Source organism: Haliotis cracherodii, unplaced genomic scaffold (genome assembly GCF_022045235.1).
Source record: "Haliotis cracherodii isolate W230 unplaced genomic scaffold, xgHalCrac1.p SCAF_7, whole genome shotgun sequence".
Taxonomy (NCBI): domain Eukaryota; kingdom Metazoa; phylum Mollusca; class Gastropoda; order Lepetellida; family Haliotidae; genus Haliotis; species Haliotis cracherodii.
This window is the reverse complement of record NW_027266330.1, coordinates 7,063,736-7,086,139: the sequence shown is the minus strand read 5'-3', so window position 1 is coordinate 7,086,139 and position 22,404 is coordinate 7,063,736. Positions and strand designations below refer to the sequence as shown.

General features: G+C 41.4%; 1 protein-coding gene across 1 annotated transcript; it reads right to left on the bottom strand.

The window, feature by feature from the left end:
• Window positions 1-5,532: 5,532 nt before the first annotated feature.
• LOC139448166 (cell division cycle protein 20 homolog) lies at window positions 5,533-22,130 on the bottom strand. Its single transcript, XM_071229685.1, has 10 exons — window positions 21,998-22,130; window positions 19,382-19,574; window positions 17,084-17,271; window positions 14,824-14,952; window positions 12,917-13,113; window positions 12,022-12,116; window positions 10,152-10,377; window positions 7,650-7,775; window positions 6,465-6,582; window positions 5,533-5,720 (listed from the first exon to the last, which is right to left on the bottom strand). The coding sequence occupies exons 1-10, from the start codon at window positions 22,128-22,130 to the stop codon at window positions 5,533-5,535; spliced, it is 1,593 nt and encodes a 530-aa protein (XP_071085786.1).
• Window positions 22,131-22,404: the final 274 nt, after the last annotated feature.

Below are 22,404 nucleotides of genomic sequence, written 5' to 3'. Positions count from 1 at the left end.
CCGTAGATGCACCAACAGAAAATGGTTGTATTGACGTGACGTCATACGTGCACGAGTGTTGAACTGCTGTTGTTTCGGCAGATAACTTCGCCAAAGAGATTATATTGTGTTTCGATGAAATTATGTCTGGCAACTTCGTTTTGCGCCATTCCAGTGTGTAGCATACCAACGGCGCGTTGACGTTGAGTTTAAGCAAGACGTGGCAATGCGTAAGTAATATTTACGGTTAAATTCATGTTCATGTTAAAAAACACGTGTGTGAATACCATGTTCCAACAAACAAGCTAACATCAAAACTCTGCGCCGCGCATGAAAAGGGATAAGCAAATTGTGAATCACGACCTTAAATTCAAGATGTTTACATGAGTATGTATTAAAAGATGCATCACTTCATTTCAGAATAAATTCATTTTTAAGGAACTGTATTTGAAGCACAATTACAGATTCTTCCGCTTCAATATAAAGGAGTGATGCTGAGCCTTTATCAGGTGCAAACTTCCACCAGTGGAGTCCCGCACAGGAGAGAGCGCTCGTAAAATCTCTCGACCCGACTCATCACTGTATTCAGCCAGAGGGTGAGATGAGAACAGCCACAGCGGTGAGGCGAGGTGAGATGTTTGTCATCCAGCTCGTGATCATTGCACTTTGAGATAGGTGACATATTTGGCATCCAAGACCACGCTCCATCGTGGGACGGTGGTCAAGCTCCATCGTGGGACGGTGGCCAAGCTCCATCGTGGGACGACGGCCAAGCTCCGTCGTGGGACGGTGGCCATATCAACCACTGTTTGTTGACAAAATGTACAGATGAAATTCATTTTTTACTGTGTGATGATACATATATCTCTATCAGAAATAAGGTATATTAGTAAATACATCAGATATGACAGTACAGTAAAACTATTCATAGATATTAAAATGAATACTCAATATACACAAACAAGAAATGATCAGTTTATACCTACTTAAAGTTAAAAAAGAAAGAAATATGTTCAATACCACTTAATGTACATACTCTCCAAGAACACTACATTTATGTGTCTGTGCAAAATGGGGAATATGTCTGTGCATGTATTTGTCTACCTCATACAAAGAAAACTACTAATGGCACCCTTAAGTACTTTCTTCTAGTATATAATATATTGTAGATAGTCATGTAACTTCTATAGGTTTGTATTTTGGGCCATTGGCTTCTATATTGAAGAAATTGACTCGTCTTGTCCACCACTATTGGAATGTTCCAGATGAAATGACTTGGATATTGCTGACTGTATATAGTGAGTTTGTAAATGTTTGTTTGTTGTTTAACGCTGCACTCAGCAATATTACAGCTATCTGACAGCGGTCTGTTAATAATCAAGTCTGGACCAGACAATCCAGTGATTGACATCATGAACATCGATCCACGTAATTGGGACACGATGACATGCATCAAACAAGTCAGCGAGTCTGACCACCCGATCCCGTTACTCGCCTCTTAAGACAAGCAGTCACCTTTAACTGCAAGCATGGGTTGCTGAAGACCTATTCTACCCCGGATCACCAAAAGTGATCCTGACGCTGAGCTACAATGAGTGGAGCGGTTTAACCTGTTTGAAAGAACACTTGTGATGTAGGATGAAAGCCCTAAGTGATACTCTCTGACGTTAACTACTATGGCAAATCCCACTGACATGGGTATTGTGCTGACAAACCTAGAAACAATCAATTGTACCCAAGAATATAACCAAGGATCACAGGTTTCTGGGACACAGAGTATGGTTTTATGAGACTTTCAGCTATATTCCAGCAATATCACAACTCCAGACAAGAAATCGCTTCACACTTTGTAACAACAGCCTCATAATTCAAGTAATAAGGTAAAGGGAGATATGTCCTCATGATAAAGAAAAGGACACACAATTCACTTCTTTCGTGAAGGGAGACAACTCAAGTACATAAAGGGAGATAAGTCAACATTAAGGGGAAACAAATCACCAATTTTTTGAACTACCAATACAAGTGAAGACCAGGTTGGTTGGTTGGTTTGTTGTTTAACGCCGCATTCAGCAATATTCCAGCTATATGAAGGCGGTCTAAATAATCGAGTCTGGACCAGACAATCCAGTGATAGATATCATGAGCATCGATCCACGCAATTGGGATCGATGACATGCATCAACCAAGTTAGCGAGCCTGACCACCCGATCCCATTAGTCGTCTTTTAAGACAAGCATAGTCACCTTTTACAGCAAGCATGGGTTGCTGAAGACCTATTCTTCCCCAAAATCTTCATCGGTTTTACCAGGAAGAATGTTTTGTTCACCACAGACAAACAACACTGACTGAAAGACGATGTTGGTTTATTGGACTTGAGATCAGAATGAACACATACATTGGTTATGCTTGAAAACAATAAAATAGTTTCATCTCACAGCATCATGTTATCAAGTTTCAGGGGTTCCAGACAACCAAACCCTATTCTAGCAACCACAAACATGTTACTATATCTGAATAGGATTTACTTTAATCTCACATCGTTTGTCTCTTTGTTCACAGCTGGAAAAACAAGTATCCCTCATGAATAAAAGATGAACATTATCATGGGTCGAAACATTGTCATATTTACAATTTCATCCCCATGGATGAGGATGCTCTGCATCTGTCATTGTGCTCATTTCCATGATCACTGTCTATGTATTGATAAAGACAGACAATTTTACCATATTTGTTAACAGATTCTTCTGTATGGAAAAATCTGGTTCTTCGATGGGACAAACAATGGGACATTTATGCTTTTGAAAGGTTGAATGCACATGTTTAATGTCGTAAAACCTGTAATGTCGATGTCACTGTTTAAGGTAATGTATGTAAATTTTAGGAGGTCATGTTAACACATACCAGTAGTATAGGGATGTAACGCAACCTAGAACATTTACCAGCCTGACTAGTGATGCCATAGAACAATACCCACAAGCCTGATGTTCTACTGGCCCTCGACCAACAACACACTTGACACAGGCCAGTGGGTCAGCAGGTTGATGGACTGGTACCAAGCAGCATTCCAGTGGAATTTTGCTGTTCACATTATTTTCAACTTTTATTGTATTTTACGGTTCAAGGATCAGTAAACTGATATCTAAAAATGTAAATACCCTGATATAATTAGGTTGATGTCAGTTGTGCTGGGACTGATACATCTGAAAGAAGGAATGAGTGAGTAGTTCGGTTAAACGCTGCTTTGAAGAATATGTCTGTCATATTGTGGTGTGTCAGCTTGATGTGGGAGGAAAGGCCAAAGTGATTACCACTTTGGTGAAACCCACGAGCACGAGTATGGTGCTGACAACCGAGGAAAATAACCAAGGAGATTTGAGCCCATGAGCATCGGTTTCAGGCACGCCTATGAGACACCTTGGCAGACAGTTGTGACATCTTCGAAGACCGGACCACTCGTGCCCACTATGAATGAAGAAATATTCTGATGCAGTTTTTTTTTAATATTACCAACATTCTGATGCATTTTCATTTGTGCTCAACATTGACCCAGAGCTGAAACATTTACACTGAAACAGGATTTTTATTGAATGATTTTGTTCACAGAATGCTTATTTTTTAAAAACATCATGTGATCAAAACAACATTAAATTACAAGTTATCGTTTCTTTTCTACATCTGAAGTACACATCGTTAGTTTAACTAATCAAACATCATTTTGTAAATGACTACTGACTAAGACAATAAACAAAATAAAACTGGACAAAATAATCAGACAGCACCTTTTGTTCTTTTTTTTTGCCTTTTACAAACTTGTTCGAACCCCTAAAACTGCACACAGTATGTCAAACATTAAGAGGAACGAGCAATATATTCTGGTGACATGAAACGACATTGGTGTTATTAATCATATTCCCATCCTCCCAACTTGTGTACATGTAGTAGATCAACCTGAAAACCTGGGGAGAAATGTCTGGCTGCAGTAGAACAGCAGTGGCAGGAATAACCCAATTATAGCATGACGCATGTTCACAACCCCTGAAACTTATACACAACTAATATGTCAAAGAAAATGACAAACAAACCAGTAAAATCACAAGTATTGAGCAGACATACGAAGCACATGCTGAAAAAGAAAATATAAATATAACATGTAGAAATGATGCTTGAATGTATAAATGTTCTCATGGAAGGATTCGGGATGAGGATGGGATGAGGATGGAATCACAGGTAAATGAGGTCTGATGGTGTAAATGGGAATGGCATGAATTCAAGAGCAGCGGTATACGACACTGGAATGACTTACTAGAACTCCAAGTCAATAAGCTGCTTGAGAAAAACATTCAGTACCAAGACTAGACACATTTCATTTGATTTTTCCTCAGAATCACAGCTGTTTTGATATATTGTATTTGATTATTGAATTCATACTCACAATCTACAGATGAGACAAACTACAGACATCAGATCCTTAGTATGAAACCAGTCAACAGCACTCAAAGGATTACATTTTTTTAAGAGTCACAACTTATGACCTAAGTGTGCTTTCAACAGATGTTGTAAAGGACATATTCACCTCATTTCATTGTCAGAATGCCCAATTACATAACTAAAATATTCAATAATTATTTCAATGAGATTCATGATTTGTTTGCTACAAGGCATCATCACGCATTGGGGAAAATTAATTGAAATATGTTACTCAAAAGAGGTCCATCCAATTCTTTCATATTTCTTCAGTGAATCTGTCATGTCATGGTACTATTAAAGAATCGGGTGGTCCTTAACTTCTTTTGAGTAGGATGTACTCATGTCACAGAGTTCACCAAGGTTGTTGCCAAGTTCAAGGTCTCGCCTTTTAAAGGTAGACACAAAATAAAGTCTTTATCAAGGATGAACTACATGGTTAAACACATACTCAAGCTTGTTTGCAAATTCTCCAAGAACGGAAGCAGATTCCAATTCAAGGCCTATACAAGACATCTTATTTATCTTAAGGCATTTCCAGGTTAATTCTAATTTAAGGATTTTCAAATCCTGGATAGCAAATCAAAGGCCATTTCAGTAAGTGAGTATTGTTTTTATGCTGCTTTTAGCCTTATTCCAGTAATATCACAGCGAAAAGCCATTTCGAGCCTCAATATGGAAGTTAAGACAATTGTTGTGCTACCACACATTTGAGGCAAGTTTCACTATCTATCCCCATACCGTGAGTGAGTGAGTGAGTGAGTGAGTGAGAGGTTTGATGCCAAATATTGCAAAAATCCAGCCATGTCGTCGTGTGGCACATGGAAAGGGGTTTCACACATTGTATCCATATTTTGGAATAGACTGGGTGTTCTGAATCATTAGCAAACGCATTAACAACATGGCTACTTGCTCAACAGACCATGAACTGGTCCCAGATCTGGATCATGGATTGCCTATCCTGCTGTAAATCTTTGAAGAAATGTAAGTCATGCATGGATGAATAAGAACATACAATATGTCACAAGTTCATGTTGTGGATTTGTTTGGTAGCACATAAATGGAATCCTACATGGTACATCAAGCACTTCACCTAATCCCTGATCGCAAGACGCTGAGACCCGGGCCGTCCTTGGTTGGCCCTTTGGACACGGAGCTTTTTCGTTGTTTGTCAGAAGCGAAGCACTTCCAGATGCGGATGGTTTCATCTGCTGCAGCACTTGCCACAATCTGGTTGTCTGGGGACATCGTCAAGCACAACACACGGGCGGAGTGACCTGAAACAGACACAAGGTCTAAGGAGGGCAACCTTCGTATCTATTTTTGACGTCTTTTATTTATTATATTCTGAATGGTTATTTATGTTTATTAATGTGTATTTTGTGTGTGTTAGTGTTTTGCCTTCAAGCCATTAATGCTGCACTCTGCCCTCTTCCATCGATGTTCCCTGTTAATATATAATTCTGGACTAGACAATCCAGAGATTGATCTTATCAGAAACAATCCAAATCATCCGGTACGTTGACATGCAGTCAACAAAATCACGAGGCTGACCACACAGTCCTCTTGCATAGGTTGCAGGGGATCAATTCTAACCATGAATAACAAGTTATTACTTGTTTTAAACATTAATAAGAACTGCCTTTTCTTATCTTATACAATGTTATCTGGCCATACTGTGCCATTCCCTTCACCACAGACAGACAGACAAACAGACAGTTGGTTCTGGGAGCTGCTTTCCTGTAATGTCTCCCAGCCACGCTTGTCCACAATGTCTTATTTAATCCAGACAAATGATTAGCTGGTTCTGAGAGTTGCCTTCCAGCGATAGAAACTAAGTTTTAGTCCACCAGTCCTTATGATAATGAGATATAGCAAAATCCTTAAAAATTGCAAATTTCTATTAGTCCTTATGATGTCTTAACCATTGGGCAGTTTGGCAAAGACTATAGGACCAGTGCCAATGTCTACTAGAATGTTAGGAAACTTCTAACTAGACCGCTGGTTCAAGGTCAACGTGCCTGTCAGGTCCACCAGCTTGTCCATGTTGGGATATTTCCAGATAGAGAGCTGGTTCTGTGAGTATCCGTGCCCTGAGATCAGCTCTTTGTACTCCTTCGACCACAGCATGGAGCACACCTGACAACAGAACAAGGTGAGGCTTGTTGTAAGTGCAACCAGTGATGTGACAGTCCCAGCTGTATTCCACCCCAAAAAAAATAAATTCTTTTTGAAAACAAGAAAAAACCTAGATATTTTTTAAATTTGTATACTTATCCTGCATTACTGCATTATTATCATATAGACTCTAGATATATATTTTAAAAATTAAGGGAAAGAAAATAAATGCTATGGTTAATTTTTGTAAATTCTGTAACCAATTTTTGATAATTGTACACACAATTCTGCAAATTTTAAAGGTTAGTGTTAATGAATGTCCTACTTTTTCATCTCTTGGACTTGTGGCAGGCATTTTTATGATAAACTTATCTACGACTAGTACAGCTTATTGAAGTGAATCTGGAGATCAGCAGTGCAAACATACAGACATGCACGCTTGGTAAGCAATAATACGAAAGTGAAGTATACTTCAAAACAAAATCAGGATATTGATTTCACTTAGCCATTGCTCAAAACAAAAACTGTTTACAATATTGTTTGTAAATTGATTTAAATTTTTCCATGTAACACAAACACCTCAAATAATTGTAAATAGATATACTGTAGCTTGAGAAGGATCAAGCAGACCTGGGGTGTTCATGTGGGTGCAATGGTAGAAGTATTTCTTTTTATCACATCAGGGCATACATTTATACAGAGGGGAGAACAATAAGATAAGAAACTCCTTTATCCTCTCACGACAGAATGGAAATACAGGGCGGTGGAGATAGGAAACACAGAAAATAACAATAATCTGGACACTTCTCACAGATATCCAGGTAACAACCCCCCGAGGAATTCTGGCATGCCTGAAACACAACACTGACCTGGACACTACTCACAGATATCCAGGTAACAACCCCCCGAGGAATTCTGACATGCCTGTTACACAACACTGACCTGGACACTACTCACAGATATCCAGGTAACAACCCCCCGAGGAATTCTGGCATGCCTGTTACACAACACTGACCTGGACACTTCTCACAGATATCCAGGTAACGACCCCCCGAGGAATTCTGGCATGCCTGTTACACAACACTGACCTGGGAGTTTGTGTCCGTCGAGGCCAGACAGGCCCCTGTTGTTACATTCCAGAATCGGATGTGGCGGTCAGCTGTCCCGCCTCCACTGGCCAGTAGATGAGGTTGCCATGGACACCATGCCAGTGCCTACAGGAAAAAAAAGATCAGCTATGAATGATGAATTTGGTACTATACCACTCAACATTTGACAGGGATATTGTGAGTGTCCAGATGGAGCCATCTTCCCGAGGGAAGGGAGTTAACTGACTGCAAAAGCCCAGTTCCCCCCTTGCCCAACAACGCTAGAATTTTGGGGCACAATTGTAGCACCACGAGTTGAGTCCCTTCTATGTCCCTCCTACTGACCAATCAGATTCCACCTCTCATATCACTTGCATTTGCTTCAAACAAAATGGGGGTGCCCAGTGAAGATGATCTGCTTGATAATCAAGATCTATATTGTAATAAAACGGGTCTTACCTTGTGAATGTACATCAAATTATTTGATCACCTTGATTAAAAGCATGGTACAAGCCAGTTCTAAATAGTGAAATAAAAAAAAAGATATTTGAAACACAGCCTAGTGTCAATACTCCATACGACTGGCAATCGGTTTGGAAGGAGGCTCAAGCCGAGCGATTCTACAAGACTGTTACATCACTATGTCCCATCCCCATGTCCCAAGGACCATAGCCGGCACAAGCTTGGCACCTCTTCAGGTTTCATCTTATCAGACACGACTGAATGAAGCGAGCCAGGAGAGAAGAGGAACGATCGACAACATCCACAAGAAGATCCTCGAACAGACAACACAGCTGCACAAGTCAGAGATGAGCAGAATAGAAGTTCAGGGACACTATATGCATGGTCGCTGTTTGCGAGGACTTCAATGCTGAAGACCATAAGCCTCTACAGATGAGTGAGTGTGAGTGAGTATGGTTTTAGCAATATTCCAGCAATATCATGGCGGGGCACACAGAAATGGGCTTCACACATTGTACCCATGTCGGGAATCAAACCCCGGTCTTTAACATGATAAGCGAACGCTTTTTAACCACTAGCTACCTGCCCGTGCCCCTCCAATCGGGAACGGTGGTGGGTGTGTTACACACATTATGCTAGTGTCTGGGCCCAAAATGTTACTTCTGTCAAATGTTACACCACTGTGTCTGACAAACAACATCAAGAAATGAGCAAAATCCTCATGTCACGCTCCATGTCTGTGGTCGCTTCTGCCAGTACATGCACACTTCTGTCCTCCAACCAGATTCCCACTACGATCAGTTGTGGGCCTAACTCACATTTAACAACACTCTCAGTCAAAGCAAAGTTACACAAATAGCTTCCTATGTAGAGAACGCAAAAAAATTTTCAATTCAAACTTAAAAAGGATCGGTAAAAAATTTGATACATAAGTCATTTGCCTTTAATATCAGGTTTATGCTCCTCATGCAACAAACGTTATATGATAGGGGAAAATGGTTTGTATCCTGTAAATATATGTTGTCTCCCAATGTTCTAAGAGTGTGAGCTAGCACAGTATCCCTATGAGGAGTTGAGTGGTATTATTCAGACACATGCAGCTGAGTAAACTTAGGATTCAAAATATCCTTAATTTGGGAGAGAAGTGATTCCAGTGTGCAATCCAATGCTTCAACATAAAACAACCTCTGTTTAAACTATACAATACCTATTGTGATATTGCGGAAATATTCTAAAACTCTGCACGCATGATCCAGTGTTTACTTTTGTTTATTATTACTTGAAATGAAGCTGAACATGTGTTAGTTCCATGCTCAAATCACATCCTGTTCGTACACCAACACCACTGACTATGAAAGTCCAGTTTCCACCCTTGCCGAATAAGGCTGCAGTTATGGAGGATAATTTGGCTGGACAAAGGAGTCTATACATAGTCTAATCAAAATCATGTAATGAAATCGACATCTGGTTCGTAAACTGCTGTGCAGATTTCGGTCGATATTTTCTGAATCTTTTCATATTTTGAATCAAGGTGCTCATTGGATGCACTTTGCGAAATAAGACCCTTTATATTACAAAAATTATTTTGATTATCGATCAGATCGACTTGACTGGGCCCCGCCATTTTGTTTGAAGCAAATACAATTGATATGCTGGCTGGAATCTGATTGGTCAATAAAAGGGACATAACTCGTAATAGCCACTGGTGGGGCTACGATTGACTTATGTTGTCAGTTATGAGTTCCTTGCCTCGGGAAGATGCTCCATTCCAAACATCCAGATTTATCTCCCATCTAGACACTATCCCTATGAAATATCTAGTCGTACATAGGACAAGGTTACAGTCACATGCAGTAGTGATGGCCATATGGCTGGAGTCCCGGTTACAGAAACCTACTCTTACCAGGCAGGAAACAAACTCCAGGATTTTTAGATCAATCCACCAAGGTCATCCTGATATGTTGGGACCCGGTTTAGAACAGGTCTTCAGCAACTCATGCTTGCCACAAAACTGACCTTGACAGTGGTAGGTAGACTGACCTTGACAGCAGCTTGGTGGTCGGTGAGGACGTGTAGGGGACTGACGTCGGTGCCGAGGGTTGTGTCCCAGATGTTAAGGAGGTTGTCATTGCCGCCACTGGCGAGGTATCGACCGTCGCCTGACCACTTGAGACCACACACCTCCTGGCTGTGGTTGTGTAGGGATCCCACTGTGTGTTCTGCCGCACGCACGTCGTGGTGATGGATGGCACCTGTTCGACTCCCACTGCAACAGTTTCCTTATGTCAATGAATTCTGTTCAACTGGGATCTCAAGATATTCATTACTCAGTACTGTGTTAATGATAACTAACCCTGGCACAGACAACCAGATGTTGATATGAGGGGCAATCAATAAGTTTTGCAACTTCAAAATAAGACCAAGTCACAGATTATCTTTTGCACTTTTATTTTCAATATAATCTCCATTCACCTCAATACACTTGTCCTTCAAGCCTTTAATATCACTTTTATAGAAATCCGCAGATTGGCCCTCTAACCACGTCTCTGGGGCTGCCTTATGTCCTCGTCATCCTGGAAGCGTCTTCCACGTAGGGCAGATTTCATTTGCCGGAACAAGAAATAGGCACTGGGGGCTAAGTCTGGGCTGTAGGGTGGGTGATTTAACTGTTTTGAATGGCCGCTTGTGCAATTCTCAACATGTGAACCTGAGCGTTGTCATGCAAAAGTAGAATACCACGTGTTAACATCCCACGGCGTTTCTGGCAAATAGATTTTCACAATTCTTTCATTACATTAGCATAATACTGTCCATTGATTATAGTTTTTGGTGCATGTAATTAATCAGTAATATGCCTCTTGCATCCCAAAATATGGTGGCCATTACCTTGCCAGCCGATGGTTGAGTGCGAAACTTCCTCGGAGGCGGAGAATTGGGGTGCTTCCATTGCATGGATTCTAATATAATTTCTGGGTCCCAGTGGTGGATCCATGTTTCATCACCTGTCACTAGACGAGAAAGGAATCCGGCTTCATGATCAGTAAAGAGATCCAGGAGGTCTCGACAAGTTTCAGTTCTCTGATGGCGATCTTGAGCTCTGAGGAGTCCAGGTACCCACCTTGTAGATACCTTGGACATACCAAGAGGCTCATGAATAATGCTTCCAACAGTTCCAACTGACATTTGGAATTCACTTGTCGGTCAGACAAAATTCTTCTTTCTATAGCAGCCATGGTTTCCGGTTGGGTGGTATCTGAAGGCCTGCCTCCCTACCCCTTTTAAACTGTAGAGACCAACGGCAAACTGTGTAATAGTCAGGAGCATCCTTACCCATCACTTTACACATGCGATCATGGATTTTATTTGCTTTGCATCCCTCCTTGGTAGGGAACTTTATTACAGCGCGTTGTTCATGTTTGAGAGAATCCATGATTGTGACCACCCTTAGGAGAATGAAGCCATCACATCTAACTTATTGTTGTCTGGAACTTGGTATGACACGTGTCAACCTGATGTTATATCTGGTGTCACACCTGCCACAAGTTGACATTGTTTGTGTAAACACAAATTCCCAAGTTGCAAAACGTATTGAACGCCCCTCGTACCATAGCATGATTCCCACTGTTAGGTCAAAGTCTGTAACAAGTGTGCCCTCCGTAGCGTAGCGCATATAGTGTGTCCTGGGAGAGTGACGGTCGGTACTTTTATCCTTGGACCTTGTCAAACAAACAGACATTAAAATATGGTACCTCTTGTTACCCTGCCTGGCGTTTGGCATTAATGGGCTAAAACATGGACTGGTCGCTTGAAGTCAGCATAATGTCATAGATACATTGGCAGCAAAAGTCAAAAATGTTCACAGCAAATTATACTATGTGCTAATTGTAATTGTATCCATGAATCTCCTCACCTGGAGAGGATGTAGGAGTTCCAGCTCAGTGCACCAACTCGGGCTGCATGGCCGCCCATGGTCCGGATCAACTTCTCTTTGGTGGTGTCCCACAGCTGAAACACAAGACACAACTCACAGCTTTACTTTGGTGTCAGCTTAAACACAAGACACAACTCACAGCTTTACTCTGGTGTCAGCTGAAACACAAGACACAACTCTCAGCTTTACTCTTGTGTCAGCTTAAACACAAGACACAACTCTCAGCTTTACTCTGGTGTCAGCTGAAACACAAGACAACTCACAGCTTTACTCTGGTGTCAGCTGAAACACAAGACACAACTCTCAGCTTTACTCTGGTGTCAGCTGAAACACAAGACAACTCACAGCTTTACTCTTGTGTCAGCTTAAACACAAGACACAACTCTCAGCTTTACTCTGGTGTGAGCTGAAACACAAGACACAACTCACAGCTTTACTCTGGTGTCCCACAGCTGAAACACAAGACACAACTCTCAGCTTTACTCTTGTGTCAGCTTAAACACAAGACACAACTCTCAGCTTTACTCTTGTGTCAGCTTAAACACAAGACACAACTCTCAGCTTTACTCTTGTGTCAGCTGAAACAAAAGACACAACTCTCAGCTTTACTCTTGTGTCACAAGACAACTCACAGCTTTACTCTGGTGTCAGCTGAAACACAAGACACAACTCTCAGCTTTACTCTGGTGTCAGCTGAAACACAAGACAACTCACAGCTTTACTCTGGCATGACTTCTAGTATGAAAGTAATGTCGTGCACCAGTGCAATCTTGTCGATAGGAAATTGCATATCTCTACCCAGTACCAACCAGTATTTTACTGCAAATAACCCACGGACGGCCTCCCTGTAACCACCCTCCTCTCCTCCACCTACCTGCACTGCACCATTGTTGATCCCCACCGCCAGGACATTGCCCTCCTTTATCCAGCCAACGCTAGATATGTACAAGTCGGGTGTGGACAGCCGGAACAGGTGGGAGATGGAACTGTTGGTGGCATTCCAGAGGTAGAGGGCGCTGCCGAGACATACAGCCAAGAGGTTGGTGTTCGACCAGTCAAGTAGGTTCAAGTCTGAAAGCATTAACCAATGATCATTGTTAGGGGCTGATCAATAAAAAAATTCCCGGATTTTTTTTAAATGGGTATTTTTCAGTTAACTGTTTGCTGTTTAAAGTTGCACTCAGCAATGTTCCTGCTATATGACAGTGGTCAGTATATCAACAAGTAAGACAATCCAGTGATTGACATCATGACTTGGTTGAGACGTGCTTCAAAACAACTTATTTTCATGAGGACTTCAGGACAAATAATATTTTTCAAGCGGTTTTGGGGAACAGATTATACATATTGTTTTTTGAATACCTAGCCTGCAAGCATCAGGGATAATTCTAGGGTTGAGCCTTGTGCTTTTAGCCCCTAAATTTGAAAAAAAACAACACATTTTCAAATACAATGGAGCATTTTAACATTGTGCTGAATGAGCGTGCCGCTGGAATACATGACATTTTCACACAAAGTACTCACGTCAGAAAATTCCTAGAGTGAACCCTGAACCAGACTATCAAATGGTCAGTGCCCCTTAATTATCTCGGGTAAACACATTTTTGTTTTTCTTGAGTCATCGATTTTCCCCCACTGATAAAGTATTTATATATGTCCCTTGGCAATTCACATTTACATTGGAGACATTATTCTAAATACAAATGACATGGACACAGTAGTTTGGATATCGTAAGTGAACAGATGTATGATGCACCAAATAATTGAAGATGGTTGAAACGGTGTTGACGATTTCCAGATAAGGATCAATAACGTGATGTGTTTCCATGTCTTTATCAGCCAAACATTGTCATGATCTGTCAAACATCTTCATGATCAAACATCTTCATAATGAGTCAGACATCTTCACGATCGGTCAAACATCTTCATGATCAGTCAAACATCTTTATGATCAGTCAAACATCTTCACAATCAGTCAAACATCTTCATGATCCGTCAAACATCTTCATGATCAAACATCGTCATGATCAGAGAAACATTGTCATGATCAGTCATACATCGCCATGATCAAACATCGTCATGATCAGTCAAACATCGTCATGATCAGTCAAACATTGTAAAATCACAGACATGAACAATTCAGAAACTTCAACATTTGTAGTAAACAAGATAAGAATGAAAAATACACGGCAAGCACAAATAAACCTACAATTATCTTGGGATTGTATGTTTGTTTTTTGTTTAATGCCACACTCTGCAATATTCCAGCTATATGACGACGGTCTGTACGTAATCCAGTGTGTACCAGACAATCCAGTGATTGACATCATGAGCATCGATCCACGCAATTGGGATCGATGACATACATCAACCCAGTCAGCAAACCTGACCACCCGATCCTTTTACGACAAGCATAGTCGCCTTTTACGGCAAGCATGGGTGGCTGAAGACCTATTCTACCCCTGATCTTCACGGGGCTCTACGTCAGATGTACATAATGTACATATATGTATCACATAAATGGGGTCTCGGCAGGATAAAGCCAACGGATAAAAACGATAACGCATACATAATGTATACAGCAAACCAATCTACTATTATCTTGATTGAATCAGTAGACTGTATTGTTTTCAATAGTTTGACGGTGGGTATCTGAGGATACAATATTATACACATTGCTGAGCACAGTTGCCTCCCTTTGTGATACTAGGATCTGACGATGGTGGGTTCAAAGATTTCCCTAATTTTTTATCATTGTAATCACCGACACCATGTACTCACAGTAATCATCCATCATGTCAGGAGCGTCAAGGATTCGCTCAGGTTCTTTGGCAATGTATCTGGTAGCAATGGATCGAGCTTGTAGACGCTTGTTGGTGCTGTAGAGGACGGAAAGACTGTTCATGTGTCCTGGCAATAGAGGAAGTTGTGAAACAATGTAATTCACACTAAGGAGAGGTGAGATGGCGTTCAAGATTAAATATATTACATTTTGATCATTATAAAATATATTACTTATTAGATTCTTATATGTTTGTTTGTTTGTTGTGTAACGCTGCACTCAGCAATATTCCAGCTATATGACTGTGGTCTGTTAATAATCAAGTTTGGATCAGACAATCCAGTGATTGACATCATGAGCATCCAACCACACAATTGGGATTGTGCACACCTAACGATGACATGCATCAACATGGGATACGATGACATGCATCAACCAAGTCAGCAAGCCTGACCACCCGATCCTGCTAGTCGTCTCTTACTACAAGCATAGTCGCCTTTTAAGGCAAGCATGGGTTGCTGAAGACCTATTCTACCCCGGATCTTCACGGGTTAGATTCTCATGGCTTACACTGAGACGTGCATGCCTGTGTGTGTGGCTGCCCATCCAAGTCCAGACTAATGCTAGCCCCCTGAGATACCATGCCGCAGTTTAACATAGATACCCCACTCAGACACAGTATACTGACTCTGAGCCAACCAGTGCTTGTTTTAGCCCCTTAATGCTGAGCGCTAGGTACAAGTTTTTAATGGCTTTTGGTTGACGTGGCCGGGAATAGAACCAGTGACCTTCTGCTTTCCGGGCAGAGGTTCTATCCACTAGAACACTGAGGCAGTCTCATGTTAAGGCTTGTACTACAGCGTGTGATATCTGTATCCAATGATGCCAGTTCATCTAAGAGTAAATGGTGTTTCATGCTACACTCAGCAGTATTCCATCCATGTCACATGACCTTGAAAACAACCATGTCATGGACAGATCAACCAGTGGTTGATGTATCAATCCTAAGACTGTTAGGCTCTTTTGACAAGCATTAGCTGCTGGAATTAATTCTGACCAAGAGTACTGATGAGGATGGTTTGTGAATAATACAAAACTCAAACACTTAGTCTAATCTGTGAGCCAAGTTGGTGTAAGAGAGGATATTGCTCTCCTTGTCATTGCCTGTGGGGCCTTGTTGGTGTAAGAGAGAATATTTCTCGCCTTGTGTTTTGCCTACCTTCCTTCGCCTGTCGGCCCTTGTTGCTGTAAGAGAGAATATTTCTCGCCTTGTGTTTTGCCTACCTTCCTTCGCCTGTGGGGCCTTGTTGGTGTAAGAGAGAATATTTCTCCCCTTGTGTTTTGCCTACCTTCCTTCGCCTGTCGGCCCTTGTTGCTGTAAGAGAGAATATTTCTCGCCTTGTTTTTTGCCTACCTTCCTTCGCCTGTGGGCCCTTGTTGCTGTAAGAGAGAATATTTCTCGCCTTGTGTGTTGCCTACCTTCCTTCGCCTGTCGGCCCTTGTTGCTGTAAGAGAGAATATTTCTCGCCTTGTGTTTTGCCTACCTTCCTTTGCCTGTGGGGTCTTGTTGGTGTAAGAGAGAATATTTCTCGCCTTGTGTTTTGCCTACCTTCCTTCGCCTGTGGGGTCTTGTTGGTGTAAGAGAGAATATTTCTCGCCTTGTGTTTTTTTCCTACCTTCCTTCGCCTGTGGGGTCTTGTTGGTGTAAGAGAGAATATTTCTCGCCTTGTGTTTTGCCTACCTTCCTTCGCCTGTGGGGCCTTGTTGGTGTAAGAGAGAATATTTCTCGCCTTGTGTTTTGCCTACCTTCCTTCGCCTGTGGGGCCTTGTTGGTGTAAGAGAGAATATTTCTCGCCTTGTGTTTTTTTCCTACCTTCCTTCGCCTGTGGGGCCTTGTTGGTGTGAGAGAATATTTCTCGCCTTGTGTTTTGCCTACCTTCCTTCGCCTGTGGGGCCTTGTTGGTATAAGAGAGAACATTTCTCGCCTTGTGTTTTACCTACCTTCCTTCGCCTGTGGGGCTTTGTTGGTGTGAGAGAATATTTCTCGCCTTGTGTTTTGCCTACCTTCCTTCGTCTGTCGGCCCTTGTTGCTGAAAGAGAGAACATTTCTCCCCTTGTGTTTTGCCTACCTTCCTTTGCCTGTGGGGTCTTGTTGGTGTAAGAGAGAATATTTCTCCCCTTGTATTTTGCCTAGATTCGTTCACATGTGGGGCCTTGTTGATGTAAGAGAGAATATTTCTCGCCTTGTGCTTCGCCTACCTTCCTTTGCCTGTGGGGCCTTGTTGGTGTAAGAGAGAATGTTGCACTCCTTTGGTTTCCGTCCTCCAGCCAGGGTTTCGTTGAGTTGTTGTCTGTAGGTGTTCTCAGTCTGGTCAACATCGTTCTCATTGTTCATCACGGCGTAGTGACCCATGTCCATGTCGGTCGTCGACCGGTTTGGGATGAACCTAAAGATGAGCCACAAAAGCATAAGTCCATCCAACTGACTCTTGTTTGATATATGGGATAAACCAATTTAATAGCTATTTTATCGCTTTGTCTTCTGTCAAAAGTTAGCGGTAAATGCAGGATAAGCTCCAAAATATACCTAACTGTGAGGCTAATGGTGTTATCTGATCGTGAAGTCCTGATTAAGCATTAAAGGAATTTTCCCCATCCTTTCTTCAGGAGTTGAGTTAAAGTGAAACGGGGCTAGATTCTTTCACTTTAACATAGGGATGGTGTGTTTGATGGGGAAAGTGGTTCTCAGGCAATAGCTTTTGAAAATATCGTGCGGGCGGGCTGCTTTTTTGTTTGAGTACAAACTAGTAAGAATCCAAATCCATATATCACTGTGTATAAGGCAAATTTTTAACAACTAGAATTAGGACACTTTCAAGGGGGCGTTGTTTTTATACACAGGGTTGAAGATTTTTTTTTATGTTTTTTCCCCAACACAAAGACATTACTGTGAGCACATAACACTGGTAATACCATGTCAACAAATCCATACTGAAGTACGCAAATTAATCATGTCTGGTTGTAAAAGAGATCATAATATATCTGGACTTAAGTTTGTAATCTATTTTATTCAACATTTCATTCAATATTAAATATTATTTCAATTAATTTGATTACCGTTATTTACAGCAACCTTGGTCATATTATTGCTTTTGATGCCTTGAAACGAACTTTAGTGGATAGATAATGGATATATATATCATAAATGCCATACATTCAACCGCGGAAATTCATATTTGTTGTAGTTTGACTATTATATGTCAACATAAAGTTTTCGCAATTGTGGCGCGGGAGCATCAACGGTGATTTGTCAAATTCTTCCATACAAAAAAATATCTGGCAATAGCAATCAGCTGAAGTGCTACGCTTATGGTTATTAATATATTTCACATATATATAGTAAAGCTGCAACTACACATGATATTGGAATAAATTATTCCTGATAAAATAATAGTTTCAGATACAATTCTTCAACTCATTGTATCAAAATTCTTTAAAGTTGTATTATTAGGTAATGTTTGACCAAATTACCAATAGATTCCAAGAAACGTGTGTATAGCTGATTGCTACTTCCGGCTTAAATTATGAGACAAGACACGGTAATCTTAAGCTCTGCATATAAAACAATGCCAATCACAAGAGGAAATACAATTTGATCGGTAAATCATCATGTCTAGTGATGTTAAATCTCAAATATCAAATTTATATTGGCCAAGTTTAATTGTTATAATCTTTTCTCTTCTCTGAATTCACTGAAGGGATACGATGTTATTTTTTTCTGTGGAAGACAAACTCGTTTTTATTGCAAATGTAAGGACTTTGTATGCACTGGTGATGTGCTTCATTCCGATTCGCTTTACAGACGGGGTATATAAATTAGCATTTCCCGCTTATTTTACGAGACAAATACACATATAATTGTAAATCTTAACCTCTGCGCATGAAACATTGTCCCGCATTCAGTACACAAATGCCATTGAATTTGTAAATCATTATGTCTAGTGATGTTTTATTGTAAATTTCATGTTTTCTTTGACCAAATTTGCAAACAGCAAAAGAAGCACACAAACAGCTATTGCCGCCATGATCATAACACACGAGATGCGCAGTAAAGCAGTGCGCATGAAAAGGGAAGTAAAGGCGGAATATTTAAGGATTTTTTTTTTAAAATGGAAAAAAGAAAAGAAACATGCGACAGACTTTGTGATGATGCGGCGGTGCCTGAGAACCAATAATATTTTTTTAGCCTTACCAAATAGGACAAAGAGGAGGATTTCTTTTCAAGACGAGAATGATAGTAAGAAACGAAAACAAACAGTTGAATGAGTCTGCACTAATGGGCAGAGTGATGGCAGTGACTGAATTATTTTGAACGTCTCTTGAAACAACCCCAAACTCAAAGGTCAATTACAGAAAATGATAATAATAACTGAGAACATAAAACTTAATAAAAAATAATAGGTCCAGTAAAAATATCGCAGGACGAGTATAAAATAATATCTATCGCCCAGCAGGACTTAAGGGTTGAAGAAAATTTTCGAGTCCTTCAAATTATACCTGTCTTGCACTCCGTGCTTTGGAGTTTTTGGCGTCTTCTTATTAGGCGTCTTCGATGTGAGTGTGGTGCTGGACTTGCCCGGTGTCTTCCCAGGAGTGAGTGTGGTAAAGGGGGTAATTTTACCGCTGCTCGGGGTCTTGGGGGTCTTCCCTGGGGTTCGAGACAGTCTTTGTTTCCATGGTGATAGTAGTGCTGCAATATAGAGATTCTGACTGATTCACATTCTTGGATGTTGAGTGAGTGAGTTGGGTTTAATGCCACTTTGAACAGTATTCCAGTTATATCGTGGCGTGTCAGCTTAATTTGTGAGGAAAACCCGAAGCGATGCAGGTCTCAGACATTTACCACTTTGGTGAAACCCATGAGCATGGTGCTGACAGAGAAACTTACCGTATTTTCTTCAGTATAGTGCGCACTTTTTTTCCAAAAAACACAGCTGTGTAGAAGGGGGTGCGCATTATACACAAATTAATGAGTTTTGATGTTTTTTCCCCCATGGAAAGACATTACTGTGAGTACGTAACACCAGAAATTCCATAGTACAGTAGTTAAGGTGAATATGAGATTCAAATCCCCGATCTAGGTTTCTAGCATGCCAAAGAGACACTGTACAGTTAATTGCAGTGCCATAGACAATCTGATTAGCTGTGCCCCTGACAAATCAAGAGAATGTTCTAGAATGCACTATAGCAATTACAGCATTAGGGAATGGCAAATTTTGACAAAATTGAGGGGATTTTGACAAAATCATTTCCAGTGTTATGATGAAATTAAGACAAACGTACAGAAACATGAACAGCCATTGACCAACACCTGTGTTCAGTAATATCAACAGGTGAGTGAGAGTGAGTGAGTGAGTTGGGTTTAACGCCGCTTTTAACAGCATTCCAGTTATATCACGGCGTGTCAGCTAATGTGTGAGGAAAGCCTGAAGTGATGCAGGTCTCAGACGTTTACCACTTTGGCGAAACCCACGAGCACGGGTATGGTGCTGACAAACCTAGAAACATAATCAGGGCGAACCGGGATTCGAACCCACAATCATAGGTTTCTGGCGTGCCCAAGGGACGCAACTCTGCACAGCGAATCGCGGCGCCTTAGACGACTCGGCCACCCGTGCCCCCCAACAGGTCAGTGAGTGAGTGAGTTTGGTTTTACAACGCTTTTAGCAATATTCCAGCAATATCACGGCGGGGGACACCAGAAATGGGCTTCACACATTGTACCCATGTTGGGAATCAAACCCGGGTCTTCGGTGTGACGAGCGAACGCTTTAACCACTAGGCTACCCGACCGCCCAATATCAACAGGTGGTGAGGTGAGGTGAGGTGAGGTGAAATTTGGTTTAACGTGATTTGTCATTTGTCGTTCAATGCCACACTCAGCAATATTCCAGCTATATGATGGCGGTCTGTAAATAATCGAGTCTAGACCAGACAATCCAATGATTGATATCATGAGCATCTATCCACGCAATTTGGATATGATGACATGCATCAACCAAGTCAGCGAGCCTAACCACCCGATCCAGATAGTCACCTCTTAAGACAAGCATAGTCGCCTTTTACAGCATGAGTTGCTGAAGATCTATCTTAACCCGGATCTTCACAGGTATAACGTGACATGCATGGGTGTGTATGTGTTGAGTGTATGTGGCTGCTCATACTTGTACAGACTAATAGGACCTGTGAAGATCCGGGTTAGAATAAGTCTCCAGCAACCCATGCTTGCCGTAAAAGGCGACTAACGGGATCAGGTGGTCAGGCTCGCTGACTTGGTTGATGCATGTCATCGATCCCAGTTGCGTGGATCGATGCTCATGATGTCAATCACTGGATTGTCTGGTCCAGACTCTACAGACCGCCGTCTTATAGCTCGAATATTGCTGAGTGCGGCGTAAAACAAAAAAACAACAACCAACAGACTAATGGGTGAGGTGAGCTGACTTGAAAGGCGGTTGAAGATTATTGAAGATACTACTATGCCGCAGTTTCACATGAATACCCCACTCAGAAACACCATACTGACTCTGACCAGCCCTTGTATTATAACCGTAATGCCAAACGCCAGGCAGGTTAACAACAAGTACTATCTTTTAACATTTCAGTATGACGCAGCCCAACGATCGAACCCACGACCTTCCGCTCCATGGGCAAAGGCTCTATCCACTAGACCACTGAGGTGGTCATTTACAGGTGAGACAAGTTAGTTTATTACTTAAAATTGTAAGTTTTTGTGTTCCTGGGTTTTCTTAGTGAAAGGGGACTTCTAATTTGTTCGTGTGCTGCCCCAAGTGTGTATCATATGGCATAAATTCGCAACAGCAATATACATGTCTAAATAATGAGCCATAAGCAGACCATAGCACTTTTTCATGCATTATTCACAGCAGTAGAGTTCATGTAAAATGATGTATGTGTGATGACTTCCTTCCATCGGTAAATGAACTTCTGTAAAGAAATACAGGTATGTCTCGCCTGTATTTGTACTTAAGCAACTCAAAATAAATTGGGTAATGGTCATACATTTTGCACATTTACACAAATATGCATCTGATCTGGAGCTCTGACCAAGGCAAATCCCTGCTGATCACAGGGTATTAACAGCTTCCATACCCTGGTCGGGAACATTCACTCTGAGTCCACTTTCCAGGGCCTTCCGCTGCCACCTCATCATCGGAGCATTAGGGATGGGGCCATCCATCTTGGTCACCTCTGACAGCAGACTCTCGAAGTTGAAATGGGACATCAGGAACTACAGAAAAACAACACATTACACAAGTCACTTCTGTTTTAGAAACTTGAACTAAAATGTTAGGGAACCCTTTGATGAAGAGTGCTGTGCATGGTTGGTGTGTGTGTGTGTGTGTGTGTGTGTGTGTGTGTGTGTGTGTGTGTGTGTGTGTGTGTGTGTGTGTGTGTGTGTGTGTGTGTGTGTGTGTGTGTGTGTGAATGAGTTTGGTTCTTATGCTTGCTGTTGGCAATATTCCAGCAATATCACAGCAGGGGACACCAGAAGTGCA

Bases quoted from the DNA above. Each gene is read 5' to 3' on its own strand.
- LOC139448166 (XM_071229685.1), bottom strand. From the start codon at position 22,130: ATGTCCCATTTCAACTTCGAGAGTCTGCTGTCAGAGGTGACCAAGATG. The intron at 13,114-14,823 runs GTGAGTACATGG...TAATGCTTTCAG, and splicing joins TGACATGATGGATGATTACT to ACTTGAACCTACTTGACTGG. The intron at 12,117-12,916 runs GTAGGTGGAGGA...CTTGTGTTTCAG, and splicing joins TCAACAATGGTGCAGTGCAG to CTGTGGGACACCACCAAAGA.